The following is a 21,960-nucleotide window of genomic DNA, read 5'->3' as shown; positions in this document are numbered from 1 at the left end:
TCCGCTTAAGAAGAATTGTGGGATGGTCTATGTATTTAATAGGAGAATCCAAAGGAACTGACAGCCTTATAATACAAAAAGGACATTATATACACATATACACACAGAGTATGTCTATATATATCTATAGATATATATATATAAATCAGTAAACTTGAATAGTGCCTTATCATGACCATCTTAAGGCATTCAAAACATTTTACTATGACATTGACCCAATTCATTATCTTTTTTGCTTTGGCTGAAATAAAGCAAACACATTTAAAGGTCTGATCTGAAACACCCACAACATCTGAAACAAAAGCCTAATAGTATCTTCAGTGACAGCAGCATAACCTAAGAACCCACCCACTGCACTGCCTATCAGCTGAATAATATTAAAAGGAGTCTAAATAAATCATTCCCACTCACAGCTTTTGCAACAGCGGAAGATACATCAGTCTCAAAGAGACTTTCTAGCCATAAATTCTATAGATTCTATTAAAAATGGAGGATAGAAAAGATACAGCAAGAGGGCCTGCCCAAGGATAGAATGCCACTGAATATCAAATAGTATTTACAGTACAAGTTCTAGGATTATAGAACATTTTATAAATACAATTAATATGTATACAAGGGCACATAAAAGAGAAACTTGTTTTCATGCTTTACAAAGTAAAGGTAACCTGAACTAAAACTTACTGCAGAAATCCACAGCTGCTGGCTAGGAGCCTCTCTTCTCTACTGCCTGTACAAACCAATCCCCATTGTAGGTCACCAGTGAAACACCCATGTTTTAAGCAGCAACTATGAAGAATCTCAACAGACTCTGAATCTACGCATGAAACGTCAAGTTTCAAAACATGGGTAAGGCAGAGTGTGCTGGAGAGTTGTGACAACATTCGTGTGTAACTAACTTTCTCAGAGGAGAACATGGACTGTAATGAACTGCACTTTTTGCAAGGAAATACATAATACTGCAGCATATAGGTGGTGAAATTCAAACAAGGAACATTACAACTTCTACCACAATATTAGAAAATGCCAGAAGCATCTACCAAATTCTAAAGTTGTGAGCACTTCCCATATTTGTTTAAAAAAGGCAAAAGAGTATTTAAGATTTCAGTACTTGCACATGTCCTTAAAAGAATCAATGATTTCCTTTAATAAAAGCAATTGGTTTTTCTTTTTAGACCAATGGTGCCTTTACAGGACACTTATTTATTGTTTTTTAGAATTATTTTTAAATTGCCTAGGATCAGTAATAGTATTAAACAGGAATACACCATAGTATAGTGCAGGCAGAGGAGAGATATACTCAGATGAAAAAGCAATTTTAAGAGTCAATTTAATGAATTGACATTATTTTCTCTGCACACTTCAAAAATGGTGACGCAGGCTTGATTAAATTACCTTTAACCAGCAATATATTATACTTTGCTCCAAGACAAGTAGACCAGTTTTACTGGGATACTTACTATGAAGGAGGATAATCTTTAAAGTTTATTTACATGAAAAGCCATCTTTTTTACATAATATATAAAATGGAGTAGTTATGCACTGCAGCCATTTTACAATAATTAAGCTAAATGAAATTAATCTTAAAAGCTACTCTATTTCAACAGCTGTGAGAAAGGCAGAGCAGGAATTGTTTTATTAAGCTGCAAACTCATTTTCATTATAGTAAGCAACTAACTAACTACTTGTTTGAGAAAACAACTTCTCATAACCGTCTTCTAACCATTATAAACACTTCAGAGCAGAGGGGTGAACTTCCACAAACATTTTCTTCTGTGCCAAAGTACGTTTAAGAAGCTTCCTCACTGCCAACCTGCTGCAGTTCCCTCAGTTATGTCAATAAAAATCATTTTTGGACCACACCAGAAGCTGGATCGCTCAAATGACAACCCACTCACAAGAAAGGAAACTCCAAATGACAACCAACAAGCACTTTCTTCAGAGATCAGTATTTAGGACAGCACTAGAGACAGTTGCACTGGCACAAACAGAGACACTGGACTGGAGCACAGAAAGACAACAAATGGCCATATGCAAACAAACCAGCCTGGTGAGAAAAGTAAACTGGTAACTGATGTTGGCTGCAAGAACAGCTATGAACACCAGTTTCATGATGTTTAGATAGTTGCAATGCCAGTGCAATGGCACAAATAATAATTTAGGAAAGCAGTAATGCTTACATGCATGTTATTAGATTATCCATTGGAATTCCAATGAAGAAGAAATGTTTCAGAAGGCATTAAGTTTACTAAAAATAGTGCATTCTTTTTTTTACCACTGCGTTTATTTTAGGAAAAAGAAGGATAGTGGCAAAACCGTAATTCTTTCTGCCTTTCAATACTTAACTCCTGGTCTTGTCTCAGTGAAGCTGCTCAGAGTGATGCTCCCATCCTGCTCTACATAACCTCAACAGGCTCAGTACCCTCCATGAGACCCTAGGAGATACCTGAGCATCTACTGCTGGAAATTATGGAAACTAATGCAGAAGGCAGCAGGCACAGCAGTCAGCTCCTAATTCTGTTCTGATCCAGGCTGTGAAAGACAGAGCATTGAAACTGTACTGCCAGCTCAGACAGACCTGTGCACAGCCCTTCTCCTCAGTGCCTGTGTAACCAGGAGCAAACTGTTCCAGCCAAGGCAAATGGTCTCCACAAGAAGTCTCAAAAGTCATAATTTAGAATATTTTCCCATTACTATCTCAAATTTATCATAAAGATACTACTCTAAAATTTATTTTTCAAACTAAAAATTCCAACTAAAGCAGCACTGTACACATTTTACAGTTTGGCTGTAGTCAGAAAATTGAACTGGATTTCACAAAGTGTTGTTTCTAAGGCTTCTTTTCCTCTTACATCTATAGGAGAACTGATGACAAGAGACAATCAAGTTCTTTCTAAGCGAGCAGTCCTGCTTTGAGAGTACCAGTCACATGCTACAGTGTTACTAATATCAAATCCAATTACTATTTAATAAAATACTAGTTCTAATGTTTTATCATCTTACAATCATACTGTAGCCAAGACTGACACTTTCTTGTTTCAAAGCTGAGAACAAGGCCACTCCCACAGCAGCTGGAAACATTTCACCAGATAGGTGGATTTTTTTCCAACATTGTGAATAATAAGGCTAAATACAGTGAGAAGTGAGGGTACAGCAGCCTTTTTTTTTTCTCTTCAGAAATGTATCAGAGAACATTATTAGTGTAAAGTAGGTTTTATATTTGGTCAATGCATGGAAAAACTGATTAAAAATTCTGAAGCACAGATTTGTTCTCTAAAATTATTCACTATATGTATAAATAGATACCAGGCATCTTAGGGAAAAAATCACTATTTCCTATTTTGAGTACTTAGAGTACAGAGGACCAATAACAATATTCAAGTGATTTTTGTTTTAACCTAACATCAAATCTCTTCTAAATTAAACAATTAACATCACTGGAATAAATTAATTCTCAAGAAGCATTTCCCTGTATTCTAGGGGAAACAAAATGTACAGAGAGGGAAAGTGAAGAAATAATTTTTTTAGCATTTAAAAAGAAGAGTGCACATATTTACCCTAGCAATCTTCTTTCAGTTCTCTTAAAGGAAGAGACTTTTCAAAATCTAAAGCTGCAGAATTGATTATTTCATTTTTGACCTTTATTGCTCTACTAAACATAAACTAGATCACGACTCTGAACTCCTCTACTTGCCTGTTCATCATCATCATCATCTGACTGCTGTTCTGAGTTTTGGGAACTACTATACTCATACTCAATGGGCTTTGGATTGTTGTATGGGTAGCCATTGTCATCAAAAAACCTTCGGAAGGTGAACTCATAAAAAGCGTGTTCAGGATGTTTTCCGTTTTTGTACCACCCATTGAGGGTATCATTTCTGTTGCCCTCCTTATCATCATCACTCCACAATTTATCTGGATCAACCGGATCAAAGTTTGATGTGTCTGTAGGGTGAGCAATTTTGGGAATGTAGAAAGCAGACTGTCGCCGTAGATCGCTGGAAAAATCAATTGTTTTGAAAAATGGATGAGCTTTTATTTCATCTGCACCGTTTTTGCCCAAACGATCTTCTGGCCCTCGGCAGAGTTTAATAATGAGGTCGGAGGCCTCGGGAGTCAATTTAGCCTGAGGTGGAATATGAAGTGCAGTTTGCCAGTTGATAACCTTAAAAGCAAAAAGATGTGTTATTTAATTATAATTAAAAAAAAAAAAGGAAAAATACATTAAAACAACAAAACAAAACAAAAGACCACAAAGAAATAATTCAATATGTCTAAGGTTTTTCACAGTAGAGGGGAAAACATGAAGCTGCTCTTTCAGAAAGACAAGGAATATTTTGTCTGGAAATCTGGCAAAATGCAGGCAAAGTTTATTCACATTCCAAATCTAAACTAGAGTCTGGCATGGAAGACACAGCTATAAACCAACAAAGATACCATAAAATCCAGCACCTGGGACCTGAGATTAGGCACATGGCTTACAATCCTAAAAAGATGAGGCAGATGAGTTTTGAGTTATTTGATGTACTGTAAAGCCTAAGAGATTTCAAATTAAAAAAAAAAAAATCAACACTGCCTACATTTGAGCCACCTGAATGCAATTTTGCAAAAAATGACATCAGCAGAAGACTGCATTGATGCTTTCTCTGAAACAGTAGGGGCTCAGGAAGGAAAGAATCATAGGCTCTGAGCTGTCAGTAGCCCTGAGCAGGCAATCATCTGCTGCTCCTCCACCCTCCCATGCTAAGCACCTGCAGGTACATCACTAAAGGAAATCCTCTGCCGGCAAACAAGCATGGAAGAGGTGAGAAAAGAACACATAAATACTGGAAGAGGGAAGGGGAACAACAACTAGAACAGATACAAACAGTGAAAGACTGAGATGAGATGTAATTTTTAGTTGGCATGTTTACTGTATGACCAGATAAGTTACAAATGTGATTCTAGAAGTTTCTTTATAAATCAAGTGCACTTCCACAATAACAAAGTTTAAAATCTTCAGTTTATAACATGCTTGGAGAGGCAGTGCCCTCAAACATCACCTTTCTTTTCACTACAAATTAGTATGACTATGTAAGTTTCAAGCCTTTTTCAGACTGTTAATACCAGGTTTTTAAAGTTACCTTCATTTGTGTTTCCAGTGGCGTCTGTGCCAGGAATGGAGGTTGCCCCACTAGCATCTCAAAGAGAATTACTCCAACACTCCACCAGTCACACAACTGTGTGTAACCTGAAATAAAGTTCAAATAAGGTAGTCAAGCCTTTGTACAGTTTTAATCTCAAATTTCTAAGAACAAAAAAGTTCACAAGAGAATTCAATACTTAAGGTTTCCATATTAACAAATACTTATTTTTTTGTTAAAGTATCGCACCCTGGGGAGGAGGGGGAGTGTGGGAGAAGTGAAGCAGGACGCCTGAGTACCAGTCACTTTGCAGTGAGACTGCAGTACAACAGCACGTTCATTACCTGTCCGTAACAGCACTTCAGGTGCAATGTAGTTGGGAGTGCCCACCAGGGAGTGGGCCAGGCAGCGCTGGTGCTGCCGCGCAGCCCTGCGCTCCAGCGGCTTCAGCCGATCCCCACACCTGCAGTTGGCCGGGTCACCCCACTCACTGCTGAAATCCATACTGTCCTGACGGGCGTGATCACCTGCCAGGGAGTGACAAGGATGCCAAAACTGAGCATGGCTACTTTAGTTCTTACCTAATATGAAATTTGCTTTATCCATTAACATTCTGTGTTACATGACAGAATCAGTTACAATTTCAATACTGAACCTGAGAGTTAAAACAGAAATCAACATCAAGATGTTGATTTTTGTTTAGGATATAAAATACCAACATCTGAGGACACAATTTTTTTTAAGCAAATTTTTGACGTAACTATAAGAAAATACCAATCTCAATACTTTTCAGATTTTTCTTAGCATCACCACATTGAGTGTATAAGCGGTATATTGTTTTAACGTTTGTGTAAACATAAACCTCTAACATTTAAATCACCAAAAAAAAAAAATCAGATTTTAAATCTTTATCTTCTCACCAGAGACTGTGTAACAGTCTGGGCTAAGATACATAACATTTTGAGAAAAACTAATCAGAAGTAATTTAAACCTTGTTTTTGAAGGTATGTTTTTATTTTTGGAAACTAAAAAAAAGTTATCACATAATCTGTATTTTACCACTCTCAAAACTGTGACTTCTCTTTCACTCCACCTTTTCCTTTAGCTGTTGTTTCAAATTATCAAATAGGATTTTGAAAAGCCTACTTAAACCTTCTCATAAAGGAAACAGCACAGTCATCTTTCTACTCATTTATAATTTATCATTTATCATTTATCATTTAATTCCTTGTAAAGAATACTTGTATCTCTCTTACCACTCTGGTAGTACTTTGAGTCATGGGTCCACCGAAAACCAGTACAGAGCCCGAAGTCAGTCAGTTTGATATGACCATCACGGTCTATCAAGATATTGTCAGGTTTAATATCTCTGTGGATGAAGCCCATTTTATGAACACTCTCAACTGCACACGTCAGTTCTGCTGTGTAGAACCGTGCCAGATTTTCTGGGAAGACACCCATTCTAATTAGGAGACTCATCATATCACCTCCTGGAATGTAGTCCATTACAAAGTACAAATTGTCCTTATCTTGGAATGAATAGTACAGGCGAACTACCCATTCGTTATCAGCTTCTGCAAGGATATCCCGCTCAGCTTTAACATGAGCAACTTGATTTCTAAGCAAGACATCTTTTTTCCTCAGAGTCTTTGTTGCATATAGAGCATTAGTATCCACCTTTCTTGCCAGGCAAACTTCTCCAAACGCACCAACTCCCAGGGTTTTAATTTTTACAAACATTGACTTGTCCATTTTAGCTCTTCTTAGCCGAATGTAATTTGACTCTTTCTGACACAACATTTTCCTCATTTGATCCCGGGCTTCTGGTGACAATCCAACCTGTGCAGCAAACAGAGTTAAATCTGAAGAGTGAACAGTACTCTTAACTCTTGGTGATCTTCTCATAATTAATTACAAGGCTTAGGCAAAGCAAACCAAATACTTATACACAGCACAAGAAATAATACTTAAAGGGATTTGGTTTTGTTTTAATTTACACATTAGGATTCTATGAAAACACATAGGAGTGATAAAAAACTGAAATGTGATTATTTTCAACAGTAAAATGCAGGTTCTAGAGAAGGGACTACTACATTCTTAAGAATGGTAATTTACAAATTACTGATAAAAACCACTGCAAATAATATTATCTGAATAACAGTGTGCATCAGCTGCCTCCCTGATTATCTTTACAGGGTTAAAGAAAGCCAAGACATGTCTGGGAGCTGTAAGTTGCTGAGGGCTAAGGAGCTGCCATGGGAAAGGCAGACTAACTGGAGCAGAAGTCACTGAACTTCCTGACCATGCTCTAGAATTTCAGCTGCAGGAGGGAGTATGCACTCCCTCTCACACTCTCTCTCTCACTTCCACGTGTAGCTACCCAAAACAGATCCTACTGGCACTGCTTCCTACTGCTTGCCCACACCTCTGCCACACACCTTGACCAATTGATGTTCCCTCTTATCACACAACACACCCCTTTCTAGCAGGGCTTCACTCACACTCTCACCCCTGCTCTCCACTCTGCCTAGGAACCAGCTGAGCAAAGCACCTCCTGGAGTGGCTCACTCCTCCCAACAGGATCTTTTCTTGGCTCCTATCTGCGTACATATCCCTATCTTCACTGAACATCCCTGGTGTTCCAGCCAATGCCACCAACATTCTGACAGCTGAAACACTCACAGACCACACACAACTCATCACCTACAGTGTGGAAACCCTTATCTACAAGAACCACATTGATCACTCTCATTGTACTCCAACCTGCGTGCCCTCCCAGTATATTTTTGCTGTTTTCCACTCCCTTAAAAGTCCCATTAATTTTGGTGCCATTCTTCTTGGCAAATTTCAGGGCCTGGAATCAGAATAATCCTTCTTTGTTTCAATGAGAATAGAACCTGTCTTCAATTTTTTTATATTTTTTCTCTGTGACACTATTGCCACGTAGCCTGACGTTCATTCCTTCTTTTGTTTTCTGACAGCATTCTCACATTACTATATGCTACCTTTCTCACAGCATCCCAATTATTTTATCTGCCTACTTGGCTTGAAATCACCATCCCACACCAATGATTTCCAAGTTCAACATATAGCATACTTCCTTATTTTTTCATGGACATGTTGATCATAAACTCAAACATGGCCACACTGAACCCCTGCAAACATTTCAACTGTACTCAAGCACTAGTCTAAAAGCTTTTCTTACTGTAACATCTTAGCGATTCTTGATACCAAATCTTGCTGTTTCCATCTCTTTAAAGCTTCAAATATGTGAGATACTGTCTGCATAGCTGTATTCAGAACCATCAATAGGACTAAGTAACTAGTCTAGGCCTGCACAGACTGTATGTTAATAGACGACTTTGGCATTGCCTGACTTCCAACATAACTTGAAACAAAATATAATAGATGCGACTGACAAAAAAGGCAAAAAAATTCAATTAGATATCATTCAGTATCTTAAAAATGTTTTCACAAGTTACTATATGCCACCTATTAAAGAAAATACTGTTAGAAAACATAAAACTTCTTACAGGCATCATAGCAAAAATGGATCCAAAGGAGATGCAATTAGGAAAATGCATACAATATGCTCGTCTACCCAAATGAATTTCACAAGTTATACAAATTTGGTAGGATTGAAATGGGGAAGGCTGTCTCAAATTTAAGACAAAATTTTTTGTAGACATCAGATAGGCAGTAGTTAGGACTGGTTAGCTGCAGTTTTATGACTGGTGTGGGTAATGGGTTCAACTACATGTTTTGAATCAAAAAATTGTCTTATTGCAGGAACATCTGCGTACTGTCTTCCAAGACAGAAACATCTGAAGTTTTCCACGAAAGAACAGGCTTAAGGCACACTTCAACACAGAAGGAAGGATTTTTTTAAGACTTACAAACATCAAGAAGACAGCTGAAGACCTGAGCCTGGTAAAGTTCAGACAATGGTGGGTCACCTTCTTAAGGCCCATCTGAATCCTAAAGCTCATCTCAGTACAGACCCACTTGACACAAACTGAACCCCACCCATCACTGACAAAGCTGGCAAAGAATAAAACCTGGATGCCAACAACCCCCTAGGAGTGAGACTCTATACAATGATTAATCACTGCAAGACATGCAAAGAGTCTCCAAAACCCTGGTTTTGGAAAGCTTTGCTTTCTTCTACCTGCTCTCTAGCTCTTGCATCTGAACCATTTTATAGTAAAAAAAAGTAACCCAAGTACTGCAATTTGTCATCTCTTCCCTCAACCCACCTTCATTTTTCCCTGTCATCCACTAAAACAAATGTTAATTACAAACTTTCTCTCTGAATTGCTGTATTTTCCCTAGAACACTCCTCAGCTTCAGCATTTACCAAAAATTAACAAACTGTCAGCTGCACAAACCTTTCTGCACGTGTACCTCAAATTATTTCAAGATGCCAGACACCAAAACTTTCCTGACTGGCTCTCTATCATCACACAGTTTGCTCTCATTCTGCTTCCTTCTCATCTTGCTGTGCCTTAAAGGATGACTTAAGCTTCTGTTTGCAGGAAAGACACCTATTGTAACTCTTGGCCAAACTCACACATCTAAATTAAACACTTTTGAGACCACTAAACTCCTAGGAGACCTGACACCATAGAAATATGTCACGTATGCTAGAAATACAGCATCTGGTATTTTCACAGGTGCATTCTGAGGTTTTTTTCTTTCAAAATTCAAAGGGCAGAAAAGAAGGGATTCAATACTTGCTTAATCTTCTTAAAACTTTCTGAAAATAAATAATTTCCCGTTCTCCTTCTCATGAAGGCCCAAAACACACTTTATTCTTGTGGCATTCCTCTCCTGTATGCTTATGAAAAAGGAGAGGTCTGCAGCAGCACAATAACCCATGTTCCAACCTCCGCCCTGTAAATAAGCATCCCAGCTTTAAATCCAGCATAAACTATTAAAACTCTAGCATTAATATTATAAATATTATAAAATACTCCTACTAAGGTGCTTTAAAAGCACAAGAAAAATATCAAGAAAAGTTATATCAGTGCTTTTATATAAGTAATACTTATTCTGAGATACTACAAAACACAACACAGTAAGAAGGGAAAGTGAAGTTTGCAAATCAACATTAATTATAATCTTACATTTAAGTACTCAAAAATAGCCAAAATAAATTCATGCTTAATTTTGATGCAGGGTTGCATGCAAAGCCCTCTAAAAAGGGATCATGCTATTCTTAAGAAACACTGTTGCTTCAGAATCTTACTTGTCTACACAGGGATGGAGGCTACAGAGTTCAGGAAAACTTCCCACACCTTAACAGTTTAAATCAGCTGTTAGTGAAGTGAAAAAGGAAAGAGAGAAGACTAAGAATAAAGATCTAGTAAGAGTTCCAGGATGAAATCTTGCTAACATTTACATATTCGTGATTAAGCAAACACAAAAGACTACAGCTTACAGTAAGAATTTTCAAAGAATAAGAAAAAACAGATTTAAAAAACAGCATGTCAAGAAAGTGGTATAAGCCAAATACATACTCTCATAGAATAAATAAAAAAGAACATCATACTTATGTGAAACTTTCAACTACAACCGTTAAGAAATATATTTGTGTGACTCATCTCAATTTCATCTTTCTGCAAATCTTAGTTTCACTACTTCTCACTGTTTTCTCTTTTGAAATGACATATGTTTGTCAGCTCCAGTTTTTACCCTTTTGATTTGGTTTAACAGAACACTGAAACACTAGAAATAGATCACTGACTCCATGCAGGCACAAAAAAGTTGATTTCACATGTATTTGTTTTATAATTACGCCCTTCAATTGCTCTTGAAGGGCATAATTATAAAACAGACACATGTGAAAAACAGATACATTTACAGTGCAGATTACAAAATCATTAGACAAAAGATACAATCTCTTTCATTCTACAAAAGCCCCAACTAACCTTTGAATGTTTTCTTTTTTTTTTTTAACTTTAAAAAACTATCCCTACTGGTAACAAACTTCAGAATGTAAATAATATTACTGTTTGCATGTCTATATAAAAGCTCTAGGCAGCCTGCAACTTGTCCTCAGTTTGCTTGTACCTTCAGTACTTAGTTTAAAAAAACAAAAATATTTTTTAAAATCATTAAAATATTGCCTCTAACTCAAAAATCAGGATTAAGTAGAACCCGTAACAAAAAGCTATGAGCCATGTAGCTACATCTCAGTTCATGTAACAATTGTTTTGCTTCTGCTACCTTACTGTACGTAGGCCATACAAATTAGCTTTAGATATCCAAAACAACTTTCTTAAAAATCAATTTCTAAGAAAATTAAATACATAAACAAGACATGGAAGAAACTTGCCACATCTCAAATACAAAGATTAAAAATAGATTTCAATACCACAGCTCTAAATCTTCTACTTATCTGTACTATTTAATTCTACAATTAAGACATTTCTTATAAAAGTAATAGAAGAAGAGTTTAGTCATAGATTTAGAAAGAAGAAGGAGTTTACCCGCATCATTTCATTCTCTAACTGTTTTTTCCGGTGCAAACGTTGCTGGTGTGACTTGAGTATATTCTCCACATGCTGCTCCATGAAGAATTTAAAGGCTTGAGGGGAATAACTCTGAATGCGAGACTCTCTTCTTTCTTCATCTTTCTTGTTTTTTCTAACAGGAACAGGTGAGGTTGTAATTTGTTTCTTTTCTTTATCTGTTGAATCAACACATTCGTAATTCTTTTCATTCTCATCCTCCCTGGATAAAGGAGGTGGCTCCTCCTTGTTGAGCTTGGGTCCTGCCTCATATAGATTGACAGAAGGGTTCTGATGTAACAAGTGTTTGGGGTAAGGTGGTGGGGGACCCTGGTAATTTGGAGCCTCCGCCACAGGAAGCATAACTGCCATATTGGTGGAGGGGCTGTCAGAGAAGGGAATGGTCTGAACGGTTTGCACGGGCTGCGGCATCCAGGAAGGGTGAGTGGGTGCCAGGGCAGTCTGTAGCTCTGGTTTCAACACTCGCATGCTTTTCACTGGCTGCTGAATGGGAGCAGGCGTTATGGCTGTCACTGTGGTGGCCGAAGGCTGGGAGCTGCCCGAGTGACTCTGCCTGCTGCCGTGATGGTTGTTGAAGGAGTTGGAGCGCACGGGAATACTGGGCTGCCACGCAGGCATGTCGTGCCCATTGCCCGGCGACGACTGCGGCTGCACGGGGGAAGGCTGTGACCAGGATGCAGGTATTCCAGCCACATTGGTGTTGTAAAGTTCCAGGTTGTGACTGTTCCTGTTTGGCACCATTATTGCCTGAGGAATATTCCCATTGGTGTACGCTGAAGGAGGAGCAGATCCTCCTGCCTGCATCTGTAGTGCTGTGGGACTCTGCCTGTTGGTTGGATTCATTGGATATGGGGGTGGCTGGCGACTCACCGAATTTCCAGACACCACATTCTGGTGAACTACGAATTCTGCCTGACAATTGCCATTTTGCATTCCAGCTCTTCCTGAGGGAAAACTAAATTTGCTGTTGGCAGAACTCTGCATGATTATTGGCTGCCTGCCAATGGGGACAGCACTCATGCCTCTCTGCCCCTGTGCGGATGAATTCATAGGAGGAGGATTCATAGGTGGAGGTGGATAACCATCCTGCCATGCTCCTGGTGGCACTGGAGAAATACGGGAGATCACATACTCCATGTTTCCAGAGTAACGCTTCGTTTGAGAATTTGGCTCCCAGGAAGGAGGTGGAGGAGTAGTTCCCCTTGGAGGGGGTGTCTGCCCCCGAGGAGGTGGAGGAGGAGGTGTGACACTCCTTATCTGCGGTAGAGGTGGGGGATTCACTCTTTGTCCATTGGCAGGATGAGCCTGAGCAAATGCTGCAATGCCAGATCCAGATAACGGCCTTCCTACATCAGGCTGCGAGCTGGGACTTTCCGAGCGATAAACCACACCCTCTGCCAGGGAAGGGCCGTGCCGCTGAGGAACCAGGGACTCCTTAGAACCCTTCCAGCTCTGCTTGCGGTTCACTGACTGCTGCACAGCCCCTGCTTCCACAAGAAGAAAACACAGCATTTACATTATTAGAAATTATTCCTATTGACTGCTTTGAATATTTTGTTCTTCTGTGTTAATTACCACAGAAACAGGACTTGAATTCTCTGACACAATATAATCCACTATACTTCATACGAAAACTTTTTCTAGTAATATACAGCACTGCATGCTAATATGCTCAGTGTACATATAAGAGGGAAAAAAAACCCCACATTGAAACTATAAACCTATAATACCAGAAAGTGATTTTTCAGAAATCACTTTTCTGAAAATGTATTTTGCTTCAGTAAAAATGTAACATTTAATTGAAAAAAATGGTGACGTGCAAAATTATTAGTCACACAATGTATTTTTAATCATGTGTACAAGAAACTCTCAGAATGTTCAGCACAAATGCAATAAGAAGTAATAGCATGGAAAAATATGTTATGTTGCTATCCTTTCCAATTAACATTTGCAAAACACTTAGTGTTCTTAAATTAAATTTAACTGAATGCTGTAAAATCAAGGCTTGCACCCTTATATGCACACAGATCATTCAGACTTGTTATATTCCCATAAGACAGAATCTGACTAAGTACTTTAATTTTAAAAGTTGGATCTTTTTGAGTAAAAGCGTTGTAGATAGAGGCAAAAATTAAAACTGTATGAATGCAAAATTTACAGAGCAAAACCCCGCTATATATTTACTTTGCAAATGCTATTTTGCATCATATAAACAAAATATACAAGGAACTGATGGTGCAGGCCGTCTTACTGTGGTTTTTATAATGTTAACACTAAAATATGTGTAAACACATGCAGTACTTTAATTGCTGAAAATCACCCTGTCCTCACTTAAAGAACATGTTAATTACTATATTTTTGCAGGTAACAATGAAAACTATGTCTAAATGGTGGAATTTACCTATGAACTTCATACAAGCACCAACTAATCCTGCTTAACAGACTAAAGGAAAATGACGCTGTTCTTTGCAACTCCTGACTAATTTTTCCTCCTATCTATATTGTTGATTTAAAATCTAACTGCAGTGCTAGCAGCTCAGCACCCAACTTTAGTCTAATAAAAGTTCAGTATTTCTGCTGCATCTTTAAGTTGCTCTTTTTTTAGGTGTATGCTACTAAAAACGCATCAAGTAATCTGAAAAATGTGCTAGCATCTGTTCAGAAAGCAATAATAGCAAGTGGCAAAATTCTGAGTCTGCTAGTAAAGATACAGTCCCTCCTCTAACATCTCTAAAAACATGGAGCCTGCCTTAAAAACTATAGAAACAAAAGCTGGAACCAAGCAGGAAATTAAGCAGAGAGGCATCCTGAAACACAAATACCATAGTTATATGATATATAAATACACACACAGACAAATACATACACAAAAATACACATACAGAATGCATATGTGTGTAAAGAATGCAGGAGTGTGTAAAGAATATAGTAAAGAAGAATTCAATGCTCATGCACTTATTTCTAAGTGGTGCCTGACACAAAACAAAACACAGGCACCACATCAGGAAGGTAACAGAAATTACCAGAATGCGATCTGAATACCATTCCTTGTATAAAATGTTTATGCACAGTAATAAAACCATGCAGTAATAAAACCATGCTTAAGAAACTCAAGTCAAACGGACCTATCTCTCAGAAGGATTACATCAGATATGTAAAATGCTGTTTTTAAAGGCAAAAAAACCTGTATCTCAGCATTTCTGTTCTACTGTGGGCACATGAAGGCAAAATTTACTCCGTTCCATGTTTCACCTATAAGAATACACTCAGTGAGTAACTGAGTCACCATGGATACACCTACCTGGTGGTTTCATACCTGCATTTACAGGTCTTGCTGCTGCTGCAACCATCTGTTCCCGACGAGGATCCTGGTAGCTCATTTTACTTATAAATTCAATGGCAGCCTCTATACTACGGTTGTTAGTTTGTCTAAGAGCTTGTATAACCATATCCTAAAGAGAAAATTATACACAAAAAATTATTTACAAGAAATACCAAAAATCATGGTTATTTAGCCAAATATCCTCCGCTAATTGCACCTAAGTAATTTTACAAAGTATCGATTTCTTTCAATTGTTTTAAAACTACTTTTAAAATGTCTTTTCCAGAAGAGATCACCTGAAATAGTAGTGCAATCTGGATATTCAGAAGAAAAGTTAACCAGTTGAAGCACTGCAGTCTGATGTAAATCATGTCATCTTGATAGAACAGTGTGGTCATACAACCCTTAAAAAAGGACTTTATAATAAAAAAGCCTATACAGTAAAGTTGTTGCAATCTTTATGGACCAGCTGACATTACAAAAAGCACACATAACATTTTCAGGTCAACAATTTGGTCACCTATGTGATATGAAGTAGTCAATGTCTTAATGTCATATAAGGATTTAACTTGAACTATAGTAAGCAAAAGCGATTTTCTGTAAGATATTTAGGATAAAAAACCCCAAATGCAATGACTAGCAACCTACCCTGATTATTATTATATATATGTATATCTGTATACACACACCTGACACTTACTGATATCTATCTGTTCCACTTCACCCCTTAATGCTACCTACTACCTGAGAGGTGGGGGGAAATAACAAGAATGTGTGTTAATATTTCATTTGGAAAAAAAAAAATTCAATACATTTTGAAACTTCTCGACCAAGACAAATGCTTCCCTACCTCAGCTGTATCTGTTCCTAGGGACATATGTGGATCAGTGCCATATGGGCTATTGTGGCAATACAACTGTAGGTTAACACATGGCAGAAAGGGCTTATGCTGGCACTGTGCCTGAAAAAAGCCCCATATAATCACAAGTGTCATGGGAATTTGCAGTTGTATCCAAGAACAAAGGGTAGAAGCAAAAGGCTTCAAGATACAAAGGATCTGACAAAAATACCAACTTAAAGATACCTTTCTAATTTATTGTCCAGCCACATACCACAACCTTCAGTCTGCAAAACCAGCTGCAGGTTCAAATCTGTAAAAATGGAGCTGAGAACCAATCGACTTTGAAAAAACAAACGCACACCCCTCCTTGCCCCAAAATCGCACACAACAACAGCAACAAAACTTCCTCAACCTCAGCAATGAATCACAGAGCTGGAGCAAATGATTACAAAAATAATTTATCGTTATAAAATCCTTCCATTCTTCCTGACACACAGTCTGGACTGTGAAAGGAACATGAAAAGCCACTATCAGCACTTGACACTGGGATGCAGCTGAAGAAAAGCCAGTTGGTAGTTTTGGAGAAGCTCACTTGTGTCAGAGGTAGATCTCTGTAAATATCAAAGCATCACAGACAGCAGAACTCATGAGCTGGTCACTATTGCAAGCAGTACACGCCTGAAAAGTTAATCCCTGTTGTGGTACTGTGCCTTTTTCCTTTGGCAAGATGAGTGGTTTGCTAGCTCTTTTTAAACATGCTTTTGTACCCAGGTTTACAAAGAAGGCATGAAAACAAGTGTGATTTATGTGATGTGCAGGTCCCAGTAAAAACACAGGAGATGTAAGTGTATTCATTTTTCCTTCCTGGAAACCACATTTCAGATTATTTTCCAAAATATTTGGTATTGCCTTTCAATTTAGAATGGCCGTATTTTATCAACCTATTTTAATTTAGCACAATCCAAAATTACTTTGAGTATCAGAGGCAAAATCCATGTTCTAGAGAGTCCAGTCCTCTCTGCCTAAAACTATATAAATAATTAAAACAACCTACCACATAAGAACAATCTGGACAAGATGCTTAAAAATACAAAGCCAAGCCTCTCTAAATCCTTCTAGTCCTCTTTTACATCCCCCACTATTACCAGTTTCATGTCCCAATCAGAAACCTACCAAATTTTGAAGCTTTTTGCTTATCATGCTGTTCAAACATTCCCTGACCAACACCCCCTCCAACATGCACTTATAGTTTATAGCTAGCAGAACACCAAATCCTTAAAATAAAACACTTCACCTCATCAAAGCCAGCAGCTTGCAAATCTTGCAGCATCTGTCGATTAACTTCTGATGTTCCTTTGACAGCTGAGGTTGCTTCATTTGCAAAAGGCAGAAGTGAGTTTCTTATCTCCTGCAAAACCTTATGATATGTTACAAATTTAGGGGGATTTCGGCCTTGTCTAGGATCTTCAGGTAACATTTTGCCCATGCTGTGATCAGCTTTAGCAGCATCTGAGGGTTTAGGCAAATTCCTGAGGCTCTCTCGTATTTCCTGTAGCATCTGCTGGCTGCTGCCAGTATAATTACTGGCAGGAAAAGTTTTAGGCCTCATTTGTCTATAACCTTCTGGCTTCTCACTTCTCTTCATGAAAACATGTATATATGCAACCTCCACCAAGGACTCGCACACACCAGAATTCAAGGAAGACTGGCTGATGTCAGAACTTGCGAAAGCAGGGGCTCTTCGCTGTGAAACCTTGGTTCCTGAAGTGCTCGAGTTTGTCACAACCCAAAACTGCTATTCTGTTAACAAAACAAAACAAATCACATTTAACAGAGCAGTAAAAAAATTCAAAATGTAGCACTGGAGCAGTGAAACATTCACATGCAGCACTGCCTTCACAGATGCTAAAAGCATGCTAAGCGAATTCTTCAGGCAGTCTTTACTCAAACTAATTTACAAACCATGTTGGGTTTTTAACTGTCTGTTAACAACAATTGTTTTAGGTGCCTCAAGTCTAAACAGTCCTAAATTGCAAAGGATGTGGTCATAGTAAAGAGCTCTGTGTGGTGGACAAAGCTTGCAAGAGCAGATATGAACCACTGGTGTGTGCCAGCACTGCTTCTTTGCCTCCCCCCTCTCCTGTGTCCATTTATCACCTGTGTTCTCCCCATCAACACCTTTGTAGCTAGAAGAGCCAACTCTACTATCCAGTCAGCCAGGATATGGATCAAATAACCTTGCTGTTCAAGGATTCTGACATCCAGCTCCAGCAAAAGATGGGAGTGAGGAGTACACCAGTAAGAGCATGTAATTACAGTGATTTTATTCGTTCTCTAGCAGTCACATTTGTTAAAACTACACATTTGCCTGGCTTATCACATGCAACTTTACGACTTCTTGTATCATCTGCTACTTGCATCTGTTTAAGGGTTCAGATTCTGAGGCTTTCACAGTCTCTTAGCTAAAGTCTCCTTGAGCCAGTCTTCATCAATAGTTAAGTAATTTTAAAATTTATTTTACATAAGGGAAAGTGAGAGCAGAAAGAGAAACAAAGAAAATTTTAATCTTTTTTTTTTTACTGTAAAATTGTTTAACAACTCAAGCATCAAATTCGCTGAGAGCATAGCTATGACATTTGGTAAGGGAAACAGAATTTTCTGCCAAAAGCCAAATAAAAAACGTTTGCATTTTGAAGGCGCTGACTCATCAGGGAAAGAGCCCCGTGTCTGCAGAGAACTCAAATCTCTGTGTTCAGGCTGGGCACTAATTGTTACTGCAACTGCATGGCAAAGGATAAAGCAACCACAGTGAAACACTGAAGAAACTGCAGAGCATTTGCCTCTTCAGAGTATCATGAAATTAAACTTTGTCAGTCTCTACTGCTTCACAGAGGAAGATCAGGTACTAAGAGAGTGCAAGGTAAACTAAATGTTTCTGCTCTGTCTTTTCTTCAAAGGCAACAAAAATGCTGAAGCCCAACTCACACAGCTCCTTTACTACTGTGTTGCTAAGCGTTTCTCATTGTAGATATAAATTAAATAAATTAAACAAGAATCCAAATTTTACACAGTCTACCAAAAAGTCACTCTTTCTTCATTCAGGTTTCATTTCTACAATACTTGCACTGTCACAAACCAATTAGTGATTCAGCAATTGAGGAAGAATATGACAAGTTAATAGGAAAATGAACTCCCTGGAACACATGCAAATTATATGAATTAAATACTCGTGCTACTCATATATGAATAAAACCTGAAAGCTGGGAAGTAATACATAAATGAGGACTGCAAAAAGAAACACTTAAGGGATATCCACTTAATTCCATTCTCCTTGGAGAACCATTTTAAAAATAACAGAATTCCTCTTAAGAAACTTGCTAAATCTTAAGGGGTATAACTGCATTCACAATCCTTCTTTGCACTGTGATAGCTTTGAAACCTTAAATGAGTGTAGTTGGGTAATTATATGTTCAATACAGTCTGATAGCATATAGTTCTTCAGTGCTCACTGAGTAAGGAAGTGATCATCAGACATGAGTGAATTTTAATAATGAACAGTGAAATTTTGCCCAAAGTATTAAGAAATCCAGAAATCAGCAGAAAGTACAGCATGAGAGCAATTAAAATGTAATTTAATTTTGGCCACTTTCAAAATAATTTTCCAAACATGCGGTATTTAAGACCACATTGAAAATACTTTTTCCAAAGAAAATGAAGTAAGAACTTGACAAAATACCCCAACTTATGTTTTTAACAAATTCCAAAGGCCTGGAATTCAGGACAAAACGGGTTTTGCACCTACATATTTTACAAATTTCATCTGGTATGGCAGTATTCACTTCATGGTTACACCAGCTCGGGTAGCTGGGATAGGTAAATCTAACACCCCCTAAGAGAAATCAAGGTTAAATTAACAGAAGACTAAAATCATAAATCAGCAGCAGTCTTGGAAAATAAAGCTGCACTCTAAATTTTTAGAAGCAGTTTAGGTTTAGGAGTGTAAACCACCCAGTCCACTTATCTCCCACCACTTACCACAGACAGCTTAACTGTTTGTAAGGCCACACAGCATAAACCAAGCTAAGGAACTTACCCAAATAAATAACTTTTTTTTGGTGGTTTTTTTTGGTGGGCTGTTCCTTTTGGCAGCACTGATGGGTACCAGCATGTACATGTTAAACTAAGTCTAATTCTTAGAAAACAAATTAAATTAGTCCTCCAGAAAACAGGAATTACTACAGCTCACCTTGCTTTATATATGAATCTCAAAATTCACAAGTCACTTCTGCTTATAGACACTGGCACACATTTTAAAGGAAGAGAGTGTTGACTGCTGAGTAAGAAACAGATCTCAACTTTGTACTTCTAACTACCAAACACCAACTGTATCCATGGGAACTGATGTCTATTCCCTCCTGTAGTTTTGTGTCCTTAAATAATCTGTTTGTTAATGCAGCTGTTTTTGCTGATTAAATTCTCTTCCCTAAAGGAGTTGAAGAAAATAATGTTTCACCTCTTTTCAAAATATAGGAATACAGTATTTGCTTTTACAGGTCAAACTGTAAGGGAAAAAAAAGCCCACCTTGGTTTTTTTTACATTATAATCACAAAAGATTGGACTTATATAAATAAGAGCTTGAATGAAAGCTCAGAAGTGTTCAAGGCCAGGCCTGATGAGGCTTGGAACAACCTGGTCTAGTGGCAGGGAGCTGGAACTGGATTATCTCTAAGGTCCCTGCCAAGCCAAACCAGTCTGTGATGCTCTGAATGGCAACACGCAACTGTCAATGACTCCCATGATTTTCTGAGGAAAAAAATACACAGCTTTTAAATCTAACTTTAAAATTCCTTAAAAAAATACTTTCAATGCCCATATTTCCAACTGAGTAGTGAACATCACATATTGATGTATCTAGGTACCCTCCCTCATGTACCTATTCTAACAGCTTATTTTATACATGATCACAATGCTTCACTGCCAGAGATAAAGAAACTAACAGAGACTTCACAAGTCATAAAATTAAGTTTGTAGGGACCTGGTTCAGACCAACTAAAGCGGGCTCTTCTTTCAGGTAACAAGTCATTGACCTGCAACAGCAATTTCCCAAAGGATGCATTTCCAATGCTAAAAGTTTTCATAGGATGAGGAGAAAACTGGTCCCCGAAATCAGCACATAAGCACAACGACATATGGGCAGAGAAGCCAGAGCTGGAAAGAAACAGAGGCCAGCTGAACACGAGGAACACTGTGCATTCGCTCGGTTTGCTTCCATTCTTACGCTCTGCTATCTCCTTTAGCAGGATACAGCTCCTCTCCGTACACATACACGTATTCCCGGGAGCAGCAGGAGTCATTTCAGGCGCACCTCGGAGCGATCTTCACGGCTAACAACTGCAGGGCAGCCAAAGCCCCGCTGCGCTGCTCGGGCCAGCACGGACTGTGCAGGACAGCAGGACCCGGCCTCCCGGGACACGCAGGCCAGGAGGGTTTCACGGCCGGGCGGAGTATCCCAAACGGGCCCCGATGCGACACCTGCTCTTCTGTCGCCTCGCCGGCCCCAGGCCGTGACCTGAGGTGGCTCCTGCCACGGCTGAGTCCCGCAGCGGGCCCAGGACGCCGGGCCGAGCCGGAGCGGCCCCGTTACCGCCCCGACCCCCCTCCGGCCCCGCGCACGGCGGACTCTACCTGAGGCGAGAAGGCGGCGGCGGCGGCAGCGCCCCGGGCGCTCGGAGCTCGGCCCCGCCCGCGCGGCGCCGACCGGCCGCGGCCCTTCCCTTCCTTCCGCCCTTCCTCCGCCCCTCGACGATGCCGGCAGCGCCCGCTCGGTCCCTCCGCCAGCGCCCGCCGCCGCCTCGGGCCGCTCAGTTCGGCGCCGCCATTTTGTCAGTGTCCCCGCCGCGGAGCCGCCCGGATATGGGCAGATCCCGGCCTGCCTCGCGCGGCTCCTGCCGCTCCCGGATGGAGCAGCGGCGGCTCCCGCCCGCCCCGGTGGGGAGCGGCAGCGCCCTGTAACCCCTGCGCGCCCGGGCCGGGCAGCCGCACGCACAGCTCAGCACTGCACGGCACGGCACAGCACGGCACGGCCCCGCGCTGCCGGACACGGCTGGCTGCTCCTGAGCCAGTGCCGGGCACCACGGACAAAT

The 21,960-nt window shown here is 39.5% G+C and overlaps 1 protein-coding gene across 7 annotated transcripts; it reads right to left on the bottom strand.

The window, feature by feature from the left end:
• Positions 1-15: 15 nt before the first annotated feature.
• LATS1 (large tumor suppressor kinase 1) lies at positions 16-21,711 on the bottom strand. Of its 7 annotated transcripts, none has more exons than XM_071435805.1 (8): positions 21,503-21,711; positions 17,111-17,616; positions 14,955-15,105; positions 11,612-13,140; positions 6,377-6,959; positions 5,465-5,647; positions 5,121-5,227; positions 16-4,162 (listed from the first exon to the last, which is right to left on the bottom strand). In XM_071435805.1, exons 2-8 carry the CDS (start codon positions 17,459-17,461, stop codon positions 3,650-3,652), a joined length of 3,417 nt encoding a protein of 1,138 aa, XP_071291906.1. In that variant the 5' UTR covers positions 17,462-17,616; positions 21,503-21,711; the 3' UTR covers positions 16-3,649. The 7 variants fall into 7 exon arrangements, with proteins under 7 accessions (XP_071291906.1, XP_071291942.1, XP_071291949.1 ...); XM_071435841.1 differs by having other exon boundaries at positions 11,612-13,137; XM_071435848.1 differs by having other exon boundaries at positions 14,970-15,105.
• Between the last annotated feature and the right edge of the window lie 249 nt (positions 21,712-21,960).

The sequence above is a fragment of the Agelaius tricolor genome, unplaced genomic scaffold (assembly GCF_023055355.1).
Source record: "Agelaius tricolor isolate 1412-34295 unplaced genomic scaffold, bAgeTri1.0.p SCAF_1, whole genome shotgun sequence".
Taxonomy (NCBI): Eukaryota; Metazoa; Chordata; class Aves; order Passeriformes; family Icteridae; genus Agelaius; species Agelaius tricolor.
Note: the sequence above shows the minus strand (reverse complement) of the source record. Positions and strands in the feature narration are given on the sequence as shown.

Bases quoted from the DNA above. Each gene is read 5' to 3' on its own strand.
- LATS1 (XM_071435805.1), bottom strand. From the start codon at position 17,461: ATGAAGAGAAGTGAGAAGCCAGAAGGTTATAGACAAATGAGGCCTAAA. The intron at 15,106-17,110 runs GTGAAGTGTTTT...TTTTCTCTTTAG, and splicing joins AAGCTGCTGGCTTTGATGAG to GATATGGTTATACAAGCTCT. The intron at 13,141-14,954 runs GTAGGTGTATCC...TTCTTGTGGAAG, and splicing joins TGCAGGTATGAAACCACCAG to CAGGGGCTGTGCAGCAGTCA.